Source organism: Giraffa tippelskirchi, chromosome 8 (genome assembly GCF_054371585.1).
Source record: "Giraffa tippelskirchi isolate mGirTip1 chromosome 8, T2T-mGirTip1v1.2.pri, whole genome shotgun sequence".
NCBI lineage: Eukaryota > Metazoa > Chordata > Mammalia > Artiodactyla > Giraffidae > Giraffa > Giraffa tippelskirchi.
In genome coordinates this window covers 121,202,287-121,218,179 of record NC_137282.1, presented here as the reverse complement: position 1 = coordinate 121,218,179, position 15,893 = coordinate 121,202,287, and the positions used below count along the sequence as shown (strand labels likewise).

Sequence of the window (15,893 nt, the reverse complement as noted above, 5' to 3'; positions counted from 1 at the left end):
TATATCACACAGGAATTAAAATCATCAAAATGGATCATAGAACTAAATTTGTAAACTCAGTTCAGTTAAGTAGCTCAGTCGTGTCTGACTCTTTGCAACCCCATGGACTGCAGCACACCAGGCCTCCCTGTCTATCACCAACTCCCAGAGCTTACTCAAACTCATGTCCATTGAGTTGGTGATGCCATTCAACCATCTCATCCTCTGTCATCCCCTTCTCCTCCCACCTACAATCTTTCCCAGCATCAAGGTCTTTTCCAGTGAGTCAGTTCTTTGCATCAGGTGGCCAAAGTATTGGAGTTTCAGCTTCAGCATCAATCCTCCTAATGAATATTCAGGACTGATTTCCTTTAGGATTGATTGGTTTGATCTCCTTGCAGTCCAAGGGACTCTCAAGAGTCTTCTCCAACACCACAGTTCAAAAGCATCAATTCTTCGGTGCTCAACTTTCTTTAGAGTACAACTCTCACATCCATACATGACTACTGGAAAAACCATAGCTTTGACTAGACAGACCTTTGTAAAGCAATGTCTTTGCTTTTTAATATGCTGTCTAGGTTGGTCATAACTTTTCTTCCAAGGAGCAAGTGTCTTTTAATTTCATGGCTACAGTCACCATCTGCAGTGATTTTGGAGCCCAATAAAATAAAGTCTCTTACTGTTTCCATTGTTTCCCCCCTCTATTTGCCAGGAAGCAATGAGGCTGGATGCCATGGTCTTAGTTTTCTGAATGTTGAGTTCTAAGCCAACTTTTTAACTCACCTCTTTCACTTTCTTCAAGAGATTCTTTAGTTCTTCTTTGCTTTCTGCTATAAGGGTGGTGTCATCTGCATATCTGAGGTTATCGATATTTCTCCCGGCAATCTTGATTTCAGCTTGTCCTTCATCCAGCCTGGCATTTCCCATGAAACTCCAATACTTTGGCCACCTCATGCGAAGAGTTGACTCATTGGAAAAGACCCTGATGCTGGAAAGGATTGGGGGTAGGAGGAGAAGGGGACAACAGAGGATGAGATGACTGGATGGCATCACCGACTCGATGGACGTGAGTTTAGGTAAACTCCAGGAGTTGGTGATGGACAGGGAGTCCTGGCATGCTGTGATTCATGGGGTTGCAAAGAGTAGGACACGACTGAGCGACTGAACCAAATTCTGCATGTAAGTTAAATAAGCAGGGTGACAATATACAGCCTTGACGAACTCCTTTTCCGATTTGGAACCATTCTGTTGTTCCATGTACATTTCTAACTGGTGCTTCCTGACCTGCATACAGATTTCTCAGGAGGCAGGTCAGGTGGTCTGGTAGTCCCATCTCTTTAAGAATTTTCCACAGTTTGTTGTCGTCCACACAGTCAAAGGATTTGGCATAGTCAATAAAGCAGAAGTAGATGTTTTTCTGGAACTCTCTTGTTTTTTCAATGATCCAATTGATGTTGGCAATTTGATCTCTGGTTCCTCTGCCTTTTCTAAATCCAGCTTGAACATCTGGAAGTTCACAGTTCATATACTGTTGAAGCCTGGCTTGGAGAATTTTGAGCATTATTTTGCTGGGGTGTGAGATGAGTAAAATTGTGTGGTAGTTGGAACATTCTTTGGCATTGCTTTTCTTTGGGATTGGAATGAAAACTGACTTTTTCCAGTCCTGTGGCCACTGCTGAGTTTTCCAAATTTGCTGGCCTATTGAGTGTAGCACTTTCACAGCATCATCTTTTAGGATTTGAAATAACTCAACTGGAATTCCATCACCTCCACTAGCTTTGTTCATAGTGATGCTTCCTAAGGTCTATTTGACTTTGCATTCCAGGATATCTGGCTCTAGGTGAGTGATCACACCATTTGTAAGCTATGGTGGTACAATCTTGGAAACTATGATATTTTATATATGCATTTAGGACATTTGAAAATATTTTCTTTTAGAAGAAAAGAGAAAATTTCTGACCTTAAGTTAGGTAAAGATTCTTAAATACAACGCAAAGACATAAGCAAAAAGAAATTTTAAGAAGCTAGACTTCATCCTGATTAAAAACTTCTTCCCATAGAATAACACCATTAAGAAAATGAAAGGCAATCTGAAGGTCACAAATACATGTCTGATAAAAGACCTATTGTACAAAGAACTCTTAAAACTCATTAACAAGAAAACAACCCAAAGTTTTTGTTTTAATTGTCAAATGTTTTGAATAGACACTTCACGAAAGAAGATATACAAATGGCCAAGAAGCCCATAAAAAGATGCCAACCCTGTCAGTCATCAGAAAAATGCAAACTAAAACCATATGAGATACTGCTGCTGCTGCTAAGTCATTTCAGTCGTGTCTGACTCTGTGCGACCCCATAGACGGCAGCCCACCAGGCTCCCCCATCCCTGGGATTCTCCAGGCAAGAACACTGGAGTGGGTTGCCATTTCCTTCTCCAATGCATGAAAGTGAAAAGTGAAAGGGAAGTCGCTCAGTCGTGTCCGACTCTTTGTGACACCATGGACTGCAGCCTACCAGGCTCCTCCGGCCATGGGATTTTCCAGGCAAGGACACTGGAGTGGGTTGCCATTTCCTTCTCCAATGCATTAAAGTGAAAAGTGAAAGCAAAGATGCCCAGTCGTGTCCGACTCTTAGCAACCCCATGGACTGCAGCCTACCAGGCTCCTCCGTCCATGGGATTTTCCAGGCAAGAATACTGGAGTGGGTTGCCATTGCCTTCTCCTGTACCAAATAAAAGAGCTAAAATACCAAATATTAAGTGTTGGCAGGATGTGGTAAAAGTAGAATTCTCTTGAATTGCTGATGGTAATAGAGAATAATACAATCACTTTGGAAAATAGTTTGGGATATTCTTAGGAAGTTAAATATACACTCATCATACAATGCAGCAATTCTACTAGGTATCAACCCAAGAGAAATGAAACCATGTCCAATCTAGATGTGTATAAGCATATTCATATCAACATTATTCATAAATGCCAAATATAGGAAACAATTCAAATGTTCATCAGCTGATAAATGAACAAACCAACTGTCATATATCCAAACCACTAAATATGGTGTGTGTGCGTGTGTTCTGTCATTCAGTCAGATTCAATTGCTTGCGACTTCATGGACTGTAGCCCACCAGGCTCCTCTATCCATGGAATTTTCCAGGCAAGAAATACTGGAGTGGGTTGCCATTTCCTCCTCCAGGGGTCTTCCCGACCCAGGGATTGAACCACTGTCTCCTGAGTCTCCTGCATTGGCGGGCACATTTGTTATCACTGCACCACCTGGGAAGCCTTAAATATTATATGATTATATTTAATTGACATTGTAAGAAGCAAAACTATAGTGACAGAAAGCATAGCCCACATGAATGCATGTGGCAATTCCTTTGAATGAATGAATGAATCAATTAATCAATCTCCATCCCTCCCTCATCCTCAACCTTTCCCTCACCAACACCTCTTTACCCCTCTCTATATGAAATACATATACATATACATGAAAACATATATATGTATTTTTATATATGAATATACATTTATATATTGACACATATATTATAAATGATATTAACACACATACACACATCCTATTAATATTGTTTCTTTAGAGCAACCCTGACCAATACACAACCAAATGAAATGCACAGATATTGATTGTATCAAGTATAAAAACAGCTATTTAGGACACTGTTTTTAAACAATTAGAAAAATTTGAATATTAGAAAATAGTATTGTATTGACATTAAATCTCTTGGGCATCATGATGGAATTAAAGTATTCTAGGAGATACAGGCTTCCCTTGTGGTTCAGATGGTAAAGAATCTGCCTGCAATGTGGGAGACCTGGGCTCAGTTCCTGGGTTGGGAAGATTCCCCGGAGAAGTGAATGGTTAACCACTCCAGTATTCTGGCCTGGAGAATTCCATGGATAGAGAAGCCTGGCAGGCTACAGTCCATGGCGTCGCAAAGAGTCAGACACAACTGAGCAACTTTCACTTAGGAGATACAAGCTGAAATGTTTAGGAGAGAAATGCACGGAGTCTAATTTACTTTCTAGCGGCTCAACAAAAAAAAATATAGAAATAGATACTCATAGATTTATGTGGTTCAATTTTCTGTATGACTGAAAAATTCCAAAACAAAAAGCTGGGTGGGAGGAAGAAAACAGATTTTAATAAGGTCAGAAAAAATTAGATATGATTCATTATTCAAACATTCCAAAAAGGAAATATAAACTGAGACTATTCAGACAAAAGAATATTATTAAGCACTAAAGACAAATGAACTACGAAGTCATGAAAAGACACAAAGGAATCTTAAACACATATTACTAAGTACAAGAAGCCAATCTGAGAAGACTACACACAATATAATTCCAACTCGATGACAAACTGGAAAGGAAAATCTCTGGGGACAGTAAAAAGATTAGTGGTTGTCAGAGGCTAGGGGAAGGGAAAGATAAATAAGTAGAGAACAGAATTTTTAGGGCAGTAAAGTTATTCTGTATGAGACTGTAGTGGTGGATACATCATTATACATTTGACCACACCCACAGAATGCACAATATCAAGCATGAACACGAATGTAAACTATGGACTCTGAGTGATATGATGTGTAAATGTAAGTTCATCAATTGTTAAAAAAAATGTATGAGAAGTCAATTCTGGGGAAATCTATAGGAGGAGGGGACAGGAGGTATATGGAAACATTTAGTACTTTCTGATCAGTTTTGCTATGAGCCTAAAACTTCTTTAAGAAATAAAGTCTATCTTTTTTAATTAAACAGACTTTTAAAAAATCATGAATGACTCCAGGAAAAAACTGCAAACAGACAAGAAGAAATTAACCTAACTACATGAGAAGATCCACACTAATTAGAAAATTCAGGACATAACCAAAGTTAAATATGAAGGGTAGCATGGACCTAGCAAGAAAGTAAATATCAAGAGTGAACTAAATTAAAAATGTTAAACATAATTATATTCTCCAGATATTTCACTATCAGAAATATAGGGAAATGGAAACACGTGTCCATGCAAAAACCTGTACACAAATGTTCATAAAGTAGTATTTGTAAGAGCCCAAAATTATAAACAATTCAAATGTCTATGAACTGATAAATGAATAATATCTATATATTCAAACAATGAAATATTATCAGCAATGAAAAGGAATAAAGTACTAATACAGGGCAAAACATCAAAGAACCTCACAAATGTTAGGATAGGCCAAGAGATGAACCACAAAAGACCACGTGATTCATCTGATTCAATTTATATGAAGTGTCCATAATGGGCAAATTCACATGGAAAGGAAGTAAGTAAGAGGTTGAGTATGTTGCTGTTGTTGTTCAGTCACTAAGTCATGTCTGCCTCTCTGCGACCCCATGGACTGCAGCACGACAGGCCTCTCTGTCCTTCACCATCTCCTGGAGCTTGCTCAAACTCATGCCTATTGAGTCAGTGATGCCATCCAACCAGCTCATCCTCTGTCACCTTCTTCTCCTCTTGCCCTCAATCATTGCCAGCATCAGGGTCTTTTCCAATGAATTGGATCTTCACATCAGGTGGCCAAAGTATTGGAGCTTCAGCTTTAGCACCAGTCCTTCCAATGAATATTCGGGGTTGATTTCCTTTAGGACTGACTGGTTTGTTCTTCTTATGTTGAAGGGACTCACAAGAGTCTTCTCCAGCATCACAGTTCAAAAGCATCAATTCTTCCATGCCCAGCCTTCTTTCTGGTCCAACTCTCACATCCTTACATGACTACTGGAAAAACCATAGCTTTGACTCTAGGAACTTAGTTGGTAAAGTAATGTCTCTGCTTTTTAATACATTGTCTAGGTCTGTCAAAGCTTTTCTTACAAGGAGCAAGCATCTTTTAATTTCGTGGCTGCATTCAGCATCCAAGTTGATTTTGGAGCCCCCAAAATGAAATCTGACACTGTTTCCACATTTTCCCCATCTGCTTGCCATGAAGTGATAGGACTGGAGGCCATGATCTTCATTTTTTTAATGTTGAGTTTTAAGCCAGCTTTTTCACTCTCCTCTTTCACCTTCATCAAGAGGTTCTTTAGTTCCTCTTCACTTTCTGCCATTAAAGCGGTATCATCTGCTTAGCTGAGGTTATTGATATTTTTACCAGAAATCTTGATTCCAGCTTGTGATTCATCCACTTCTGCATTCCGCATGATGTACTCTGCATGTAAGTTAAGTAATCAGGGTGACAATATACAGCCTTGATATACTCCTTTCCTAATTTTGAACCATTGTTCCATGTCAGGTTCTAACTGTTGCTTCTTGTCCTGCACACAGGTTTCTCTCAAAAGGCAGGTAATGTTCTCTGGTATTCCCATCTCATTAAGAATATTCCACAGTTTGTTGTGATCCACACAGTCAAAGTCTTTATGTAGTCAATGAAGCAGAAGTAGATGTTTTTCTGGAATTCCCTTGCTTTTTCGATGATTCAGTATACGTTGGCAATTTGATCTCTGGTTCCTCTGCCTTTTCTACATGCAGCTTGTACATCTGCAAGTTCTCCGTTCACGTACTGTTAAAGCCTAGCTTGAAGGATTTTGAGCATAATCTTGCTGGCATGTGACATGAGTGCAACTGTACAGTGATTTGAACATTGCTTGGCATTGCCTTTATTTGGGATTGGAGTGAAAACTGACCCTTTCCAGTCCTGTGGCAACTGTTGTGAAAGTGTTAGTCGCTCAGTCATGTCTGACTCTTTGTGACCCTAGGGCCTGTAGCCCACCAGGCTTCTCTGTCCATTGGATTTCCCAGGCAAGAATACTGGAGCAGGGTGGCCACTGCCGAGTTTTCCAAATTTGCTGGCATAATGAGCGCAGCACATTAACAGCATCATCTTTTAGGATTTTAAATAGCTCAATTGGAATTCCATCACCTCTGTTAGCTTTGTTTGTAGTAATGCTTCCTAAGGCTTGCCTGCACAGTCCAGGATATCTGGCTCTAGATGAGTGACCACACCATCATAGTTATCTGAGTCACTAAGAGCTTTTTTGTACAATTCTTCTGTGTATTCTTGCCACCTCTTCTTAATATCTTCTGCTTCTGTTAGGTCCATACCATTTCCGTCCTTTATTGTGCCCATCTTTGCATGAAATGTTCCCTTGGTATCTCCAAGTTTCTTAAAAAGATCTCTAGTCTTTCTTATTCTATTTTTTTCTTCTTTCATTGCATTGTTCCCTTGAGAAGGCTTTCTCACCTCTACTAAAACTTGCTATTCTCTAGAACTCTGTATTCAGTTAAGTATATCTTTCCCTTTCTCCTTTGCCTTTCACTTCTCTTCTTTTCTCAGCTATTTGTAAAGCCTTCTCAGACAACCACTCTGCCTTCTTGCATTTCTTTTTCTTAGAGATGATTTTGATCACCACCTCCTGTACAATGTTATGAACCTCCATCCATAATTCTTCAGGCACTCTGTCTAACAGGTCTAGTCCCTTGAATCTATTTGTTACCTCCACTGTATAATCTTAAGGGATTTGATTTAGGTCATACCTGAGTGGCTTAGTGGTTTTCCCTATTTTCTTCAATTTGAGCCTGAATTGGCAATTGGGAGCTGATGAGCTGAGCCACAGTCAGCTCCAGGTCTTATTTTTGCTGACTGTATGGAGAGCTTCTCCATCTTCAACTGCAAAGAATATAATCAATCTGATTTCAGTACTGACTATGGTGATGTCAGTACACCACCAGATGGTGATGTCCATGTGTAGAGTCGGAGTGATTGCCAGTGGATAAAGGGTTTCTTTTTGAGGTGATGAAAATGTTCTAAAATTAAACTGTAGCGTTGATTGAGTAACTTTGTAGATATACTAGAAACCATTGAATTTTATACATCAAATGAGTAAATGTATGATATGTGACTTATTTATCAATAAGCTATTAAAAAGAGTGAACTGAGGTTTACAATTGTGCGTATATACATGTGAATGTATCACCTAGATTAATATCAGAAAGGGCGAGGAAGCAGAAAAAGAAGAACAAACTTAGCCCAAGTTAGCAGAAGGAAAGGGAAGGTGAAAGTGAAAGTCGCTCCATCGTGTCCGACTCTTTGTGACCCCATGGACTATACAGTCCACGGAATTCTCCAGGCCAGAACACTGGAGTGGCGTCTGTTCCCTTCTCCAGGGGATCTTCCCAACCCAGGAATTGAACCAGGATCTCCTGCATTGCAGGCGGATTCTTTACCAATTTAGCTATCTGGCAAGCCTAGCAGAAGGAAGGAAATAATTAATTAGAAGAAAAATAAATGAAGCAGAGAATAGGAAAACAATTGTAATTAAAAAAGACAAAGCTAGAGTTGGGATTTTTTGAAAAAAGAAAAAGAATAAATCATTATGAAGCTAATTAAGAAAAAATAATAATAGCCAAGACTCATAATCAGAAATAAAAAGGGAAAAGTTAAAATTGATGCAAAGGAAAGTTTTTAAAGGGTCAAACTCTTATGAATAATTATATGGACAAACTAGAAAAAAAGATATATTCCTACAATCTACCAAGACTGAATAAATAGAAAGCCTGAATAGACCAATGACAAATAAAGAAGACTATATAAGCAATCAAAAGCTTTCCAATAAAGAAAGTCCCAGTACCAGATGACTTCACAGGCAAATTCTACCAAATACTTGAAGAAGAATTAATACCAATCCACCTTACAGTCTTCCAAGAAAAGAAGACATAACACTTCCAAACTTATTTTATTAGGCCGGTATCAAATAAAGCCCAAGAAAACACTACAAGAAAAGAAAACTACAGGCCAATATCCTTCATGATCATGCATACAAAAAGTATCAACAAATATTAGCATACTGAATTCAACAGTGTATCAGAAGGATCATACATCATGATTAAGTGGGATTTATCCCTGGAATGCAAAGACGATTCAGTATTGATATACCACATTGATAGAATGAAGATAAAAATCACACAATTATCTCAATAAATGCAGAAAAAGCATTTGATGAAATTCAACACCATTTCATGACAAACATTCTCAACAAATTAGGTATACAAGAAACTTACCTCAACACAATGAAGACCATAGATGTATGTAAAGCCCACAGCTAATATCATATTCAATGGTAAAGAGGTGAAGATTTTTCCTCTAAGATCAAGAACAAGGCAAGGATGCCCACATCCACCACTTCTATTTAATATAGTACCGAGAGTACTAGTCAGAGCAGTAACACAAGAAAAAGAAATTAAAAATATCTAAACTAGAAAGGAAAAAGTAAAACTCTCTGTAGACAATATGATCTTGCATAAGGAAAACACTAAAGACTACATAAAAATACCATTAAAACTAACAAATGCAGTAAAATTGCAGAGTACAAAATCAACATATAGAAATCAGTGCATGTTATACAATAACAATGAACTATCTACAAAGGAAATTAAGAAAATAATCCTAAAATTGCATCAAAAACCATAAAATGCTTAGGAATAAACTAAGCCAAAGAGGTGAAAGACTTGAATGCTGAAAACTGTAAAATATTGATGAAAGAAATCAAAGACATTAGTTAATAAATGAAAAGACATTCCTAGCTCATGGATTGGAACACTTTATATTGTTAAAATGTTTATACAATCCCCAAAAGATCTATATATTCAATGCAATCCATACCAAAATCCTAATGGCATTTTTCTATATAAATAACAAAAACAATCCTAGTATTCATATAACCAAAAGCACAGATGACAAAAGCAAAAGTAGACAACTGGGATTTTATCAAACTGAAAAGCTTCTGCACAGCAAAGGAAATCATCAACAAGATGAAAAGAAAGGGCATACTATGGAATGCAAGAAAATATTTGTAAGTCATATATCTGATAAAGAGTTAATATAAAAAATATATAAGGAACTCCTACAACTCAGTAGAAAAAAAAAGTCAATGACCCATTTACAAATAGGCAAAGGAACTGAGTAATCACTTCTCCAAGAAGACACACAAATGACCAACAAGTAAATGAAAAGGTCTCAGCATCACTAATTATCAAGGAAATGCAAATCAAAACTACAATGAGATATCACCTCTTATCAGTTGGGGTTATTTTATATATATATATACAAAAGCGTTGGCAAGAATTTAGAAAAACTGGAACCCTTCTACCCTATTATAGAGATGTAAATTGGTACATCCACTATAGAAAACAGCAAGGAGATTCCTCAAAAAATTAAGAATAAAACTATATTATCCAGCAATATCACTTCTGCATATATAACAAAAAGAATGAAAACTTTAAAGAGATATCCAAACTACTGTGTTAATTGCAGCATTATTCACAATAGCCAAGACACGCAAGAAACTTAATGTCCATCGACAGAAGAATGACTTTAAAGATGTGAGATAGATAGATATATACACACACATATAGAGGGATATTTTTCAACCTCAAAAAAGAAAGAAATCTTTCCATTTTCAACAACATGGACGAAGCTGGAGGACACACGCTAGTGAAATAAGTGAAATAAGCCATATCCAAAATGATAAGCATTACATGGTCCCACTCTCATGAGGAACCTAAAATGGTCAGATTCATGGAAGCAGAGAATAGAATGATTTTTGTCAGGGGCTGGAGACAGGGAAGCAGGGAAGTATTGGTCAAAGGATACAAAGATTCAATTATGCAAAATGAATAAGTCCTAGAAATCTACTGTACAATACAGCTTAGTGCCTATAGATAACAATACTGCTTTGTAAACTTTAAAATTTGCTATGAGGATAGATCTTACATTGTGCTCATATTACAAAAAGTAATAAACAATAATAAGGGGGGAGGAAGGAAATGTTTTGAGGGGACAGATATGTTTACACCATCAACTGTGGTGATGGAACACTGTATATACTTATGTGCCAACTCTCCAAGCTCTATCTATATAAGAATCTGTGTTCTTTAAAAACATCAAAAGACTAGATTATAAAACCCATGAGAGTTTTGTTCTCTTCTATATGTCCAGCACCTATGATGTATAAATAAATACTTGTTTAATCAACAAACAAATAGGAAATAAAACACAAAACTAGTCAAATATAATTAATAATACATGACTGGACTCTTGAAAGCAGGGCCCCATACTGTACGTTCAGGAAGCACTGTCTGTAATCTTTAAGGACTCACTTGACATTTGGAGAACTTCCATAACCTTTAAGTGACAAAATGGACAATGTTTTCAAAGGAAAAGCAAACACCTATAGATCAAGGAAATCTGAACTGAATTTTTGAGCAAGTGTGGCCGTCCAAGTTGTGACCATTAGGAAACATGATGACATCTTTAATCCAGTGCTTGACCAAGTGGTCTTGCTGGCTGACAGATTTATACAAATTCTCTCCTAGGGATCAAAACAAATAAACGAACAAATACACACACAGCAGGATAATGAAGTGGACTGTTGGCTTATTCCAGATATACTGACTTGAATACACATACGTCCCTGATGTCCTTTTATTGAATAGGTCACACTATAGAAAGACTGCTTCTGTTTGATAATTGACCCAGAAAAACTTCTTTATGTAAGAATAACACGGTGTTCACCCACCATCACAGGAGCATGTGCCTTTGAGTTTTTTCAGGATTGATGAATGATTGACACTTCCCTGTTCTTCTTACCCTAATTCTCCAATATTCATATCACACAAGTTGTCAGGGTTAAGATTAAAATTGTTAGGGTTGAGGATTCATTCCCGTACTCTCTGAAAAAAAAAAGTCAAATCCCTTGGGAGACACAGCTAAGTACCTGTGGCTCAGATCCACTAAACAAACCTATCTGAATGGCTCATTGAAGAAGCTTCTAATATCCTGGGATTTTATTTCCAACACATAAGAATTCATGATACGTTCAAAATAAGTTGATTATGATCTTTAAATTACAACTTTTAGTTCATTCATTTTATACCAATGTCATATGTAAACAAAAGTCTAGTATCTGTACATTTTTCTCATATTCACTCACTAGTTACAGAAATCTTTTTTTTGGGTAAATACCTTGTAACCAGGGCTACCCATTAATCCATCTTTTCCATGTCTTCCTGGTTCTCCCTGAAAAATAAGTACAAGTATTTTAACATATTTTTCCACTAATGTTTCTTTTTTAAAAGAAGATAGTACAGGATAAATTTTATTTTATGTAAAATACTTAAGAAAATTTTCTGTCAAACTCACAGCACGTCCAGGAAGGCCAGGAAAACCAGCATTCCCCTTTTCACCTTTTGCACCCTGTTTTAAAAGCAAACAAAAACAATCCTTACAAGAAGGTTTTGAAATTCCATCTCAAACTTAAATAGGAAAGAAAGATAATTTCCTCATGGACTAATAGAATTCATGGAACCACAGCTTGTGTTGGCCCTGCAGCTTTTGGCAAAGCATTATTTCACCAGGACTCAATATGACATTGAGAATAAGATGATTGCAGAATTATTAAAAGCATCTAAATGCAGAAACCACATCCAGGCAGAATTCAAAAGAAATGTGTATCTTAAATATAGAGAGAACATAATTTCCCTTCAATGAGAAAAAATAAGATTCTCCATGGACACAGTGTTAAACAGCTACTACTTCCAAGTAATCTCTCTCTATAAATATTTTGAAAGTTCAGAAGGGTCAATAACACAAAGTATTCTTATAGAAAATCAAGCATAACAATCAATAGTCATTTTTCCATTATTTCGTTGTTCTGAATAAACCCTACAGAGAAAGGTGAAAAAAGTTAATTGTCAGAACAGTGGACTGGGACTGAAATTCCAATTTTCTATTTCTATTATATTGAAAGTTCAATATGATACTCTGTTTTGGGATCTAAACTTTCCTTTTTGCCATAAAATCCAGGTGATCCTTTATCTCCTTTGGGGCCCATTTCACCCTAAAAGAGAAAATATAAATCCTGAGTTTTAGAGAAGTATTTAGTATTTCTCTTATAGATTAAAGAAAAACACCAATTATACACAACAGAGTTTAATATGCTAACATCAAAATAAAATAGAAATAAAATTATTTAAAGTTTATTTACAAAAGTCTTATATCCAAGGCTTTATAAAGCAAAAGCAAGGAAAAGTGAGGGCATTTGTTACTCTAACAGGGTTTTATATGATAAAGGTTAAGAGAATTTCTGTATAATCAAAGTCACTCATCAATTGTTAAATACTATAAGATTTATGGCTGAAAATTTTAAAGGAAATTTGTAAAAGCTTTATGTAAACTATATATTAATCTTAACCTAGTCATTTAATATATGAGCATTTATTGATAGCACATTTATAACATAGAGTACTTTCAATTTGAAGTAAAATGCAACATTGTTTAATTTTATAAAGAACAGATTTTCTTCAACCTTTGATCCTGGTATTCCATGAAGCCCAGGAAAACCAGGAAGTCCACGGTCACCCTGAAAATAAAACAAATTGATTAAAGAAAACACATTTCAGCCTAAAAATATCAACATATACTCTTCCACCTCATTCTTGACAAAATCTATTGGAAACAAATCTGCAAACAGTTAAATATACATCTACACTAAAACCCAGTCTCTATAAAAGACTAATCCTCTTTTAGCAGAGTTTCATTTATGATCAGAGAAGGGGAATATGAGAGGCCAGGGGAATCTCATCAGCAGTCCTTACCCCACCCTTAGAGAGCAGTCATCTCTTCTAAAATCACTTAGGCTCTTACGTGGCAAGACCTAGGAGGTACTGGAAACAGCTGAGGGCTAACACTCTGCTGAGAGAGCAGTCCTCTGAGGTCCCAACTCAGTGAGGACGCTCCTGAGATCAAAGTCTAGGATTCTATAGAGGACTTTTCTCCCATTGCTGATCTCAGTAAATTGTTCACAGTAGGTGTCTATTTGTGGAGGAAGAGGAAGAGGAATGGACCTACGTGGTCTCCAGAAGAGGAGAGATGGAGAAAATCCCAACAGCTTGATATTTGGTGACATAATTTTAACACTTATTTCTGTGGGACTTAGTGCTGTTGTCTTAGCTTCAAAAATCTTAATTGTCAAGATAATTCCAAGAGAAGCCCAATGGCTCACTCAGCAAGATTTAGGTTAATTCACATTTATTTAGGCAAATTAAGACACTGCATACAAAAAAAATTTATGATTTCCTTAGCTGTCTGGTAGAGAGAAAAGAGGGTGTGACCAGTTATCTATGCTAGACGTAATTCTTAAAAATCTTAATTTTAATGAAGGTTGTTTATTCACCCATTTTAAAGAGTTGACAGCTATTCAAGGCATAGAACCCTTGAAAGGCAACTCTTTCCACCCTAAATTCCAAGTCACCAAACCACATGGTTACCTTACTACCCCATTTTTCAGTTTTCAGCACAAAGTTAAAGGTGAGAGAACCACCTGTCTGAATTGAGACAAGAGTTGAAGGCCATGTAGACAAAGATATACTCTTGATAAGATGGAATTTAGCTGGGTAATCAGTACTTAATAAAAGTACAAAAAGAAGGGCAAACTGAACTCCCTTTAAGGATGAACCTAGTCCCACCTAAGAATTCCATTCTCTGACTACTCATAGAAGACACCATCTTCAAACTGGTGATATTTTCCTAGAGATAAGATAAACTAGCCTCAGATAAAGTGAGAAGACCAGGAAAATTAACTGACACTGGAACCAAGAAAACATAAAATCTGGACAAAATTACCCTCATGTGCATAAGCAAGATTTTTAAGTAAAATTAAAAGGCACAGCATCTATTAATATCCAGCAATGAAGAGGGAAAGGGCAGAGAAACAGTGAAATGCTTGGAGACTACTAAGGCAATATCTACGGGATACAAAACACAAGAAAGTACAACTCAAACCCAGTGCACTCAGCCAAGTAGTGTCCAAGGTTTAAAAGTAACAGGTAGCAAAGAAGTTGATAAAGGAAGCCAGTGTCTACCTACAATGGTTCTGTAATGTGAAAGACAAATAAACACTGCTGTGTAGGCCGTTGAGCAGTTGAGTCATCAGTTACTGCAGGACAGGTTAGCCTAAGTTGATTAATATAAAAATTTATCTACTAGCAAAAAGATGCTGCCAAATAATAATATTAAAAACATAAATATGGCGGTGGCTCTGAGGCTAGGTAGTGGACACGAAAAATAATTTTTTGAGGTTGGAAATACAGTGATTCATGTAATGCAGTGAATATTTGATAAAACTTTGCTTGTAATAAACTGTAAAGGCAAAGAATGCATCCAATGAACTTAGCTAAAGAACTGAAAAAACATAATGACAGTATCATGAATCAGTTGGTATTGGCTACACTTGAAAAGGTAACTATAAAAGAGATCAGTTCAGAAAAGAACCAGGCAGTTTGCAAGTTTCAACTAAAAGAATAGACCAAGTCTAAAAATACTGGGATGGGGAGAATACACCTTTTCACCCCCATCTCTAATAGGCAAATAATGAAATTGGAGAAGGCCTTTAAAAGAAGTTCAGTCCAAACACAGCCTCTGGGAAGGAACAAGTCATTCCTAAAAACCATTCTCAGTTCAGCCAGTTCAGTTCAGTTCATTTGCTCAGTTGTCTGCGACTCTTTGCGACCCCATGGAATGCAGCATGCCAGGCCTCCCTGTCCATCGCCAACTTCCGGAGCTTACTCAAACTCATGTCCATTGAGTCAGTGATGCCATCCAACCATCTCATCCTCTGTTGTCCCCTTCTCCTGCCTTCTCTTTCCCAGCATCAGAGTCTTTTCCAATGAGTCAGTTCTTCACGTCAGGTGGCCAAAGTACTGGAGTTTCAGCTTCAGCATCAGTGCTTCCAATGAATATTCAGGACTGATTTCCTTTACGATGGACTGGTTGGATCTCCTTGCAATCCAAGGGACTCTCAAGAGTCTTCTCCAGCACCACAGTTCAAAGGCATCAATTCTTTGGCGCTCAGCATTCTTTAGAGTCCAACTCACATCCA

General features: G+C 37.1%; 1 protein-coding gene across 1 annotated transcript in view; it reads right to left on the bottom strand.

Moving 5' to 3' along the window:
* Window positions 1-15,893, bottom strand: part of COL21A1 (collagen type XXI alpha 1 chain) — a 201,884-nt gene that overhangs the window by 59,059 nt on the left and 126,932 nt on the right. The window contains exons 15-18 of the mRNA XM_081524368.1: window positions 13,323-13,376; window positions 12,803-12,854; window positions 12,158-12,213; window positions 11,981-12,034 (exon numbers count right to left, since the gene is read on the bottom strand). Of these exons, the coding sequence (XP_081380494.1) occupies window positions 11,981-12,034; window positions 12,158-12,213; window positions 12,803-12,854; window positions 13,323-13,376 (216 nt within the window). The remainder of the gene's footprint in view (window positions 1-11,980; window positions 12,035-12,157; window positions 12,214-12,802; window positions 12,855-13,322; window positions 13,377-15,893) is intronic.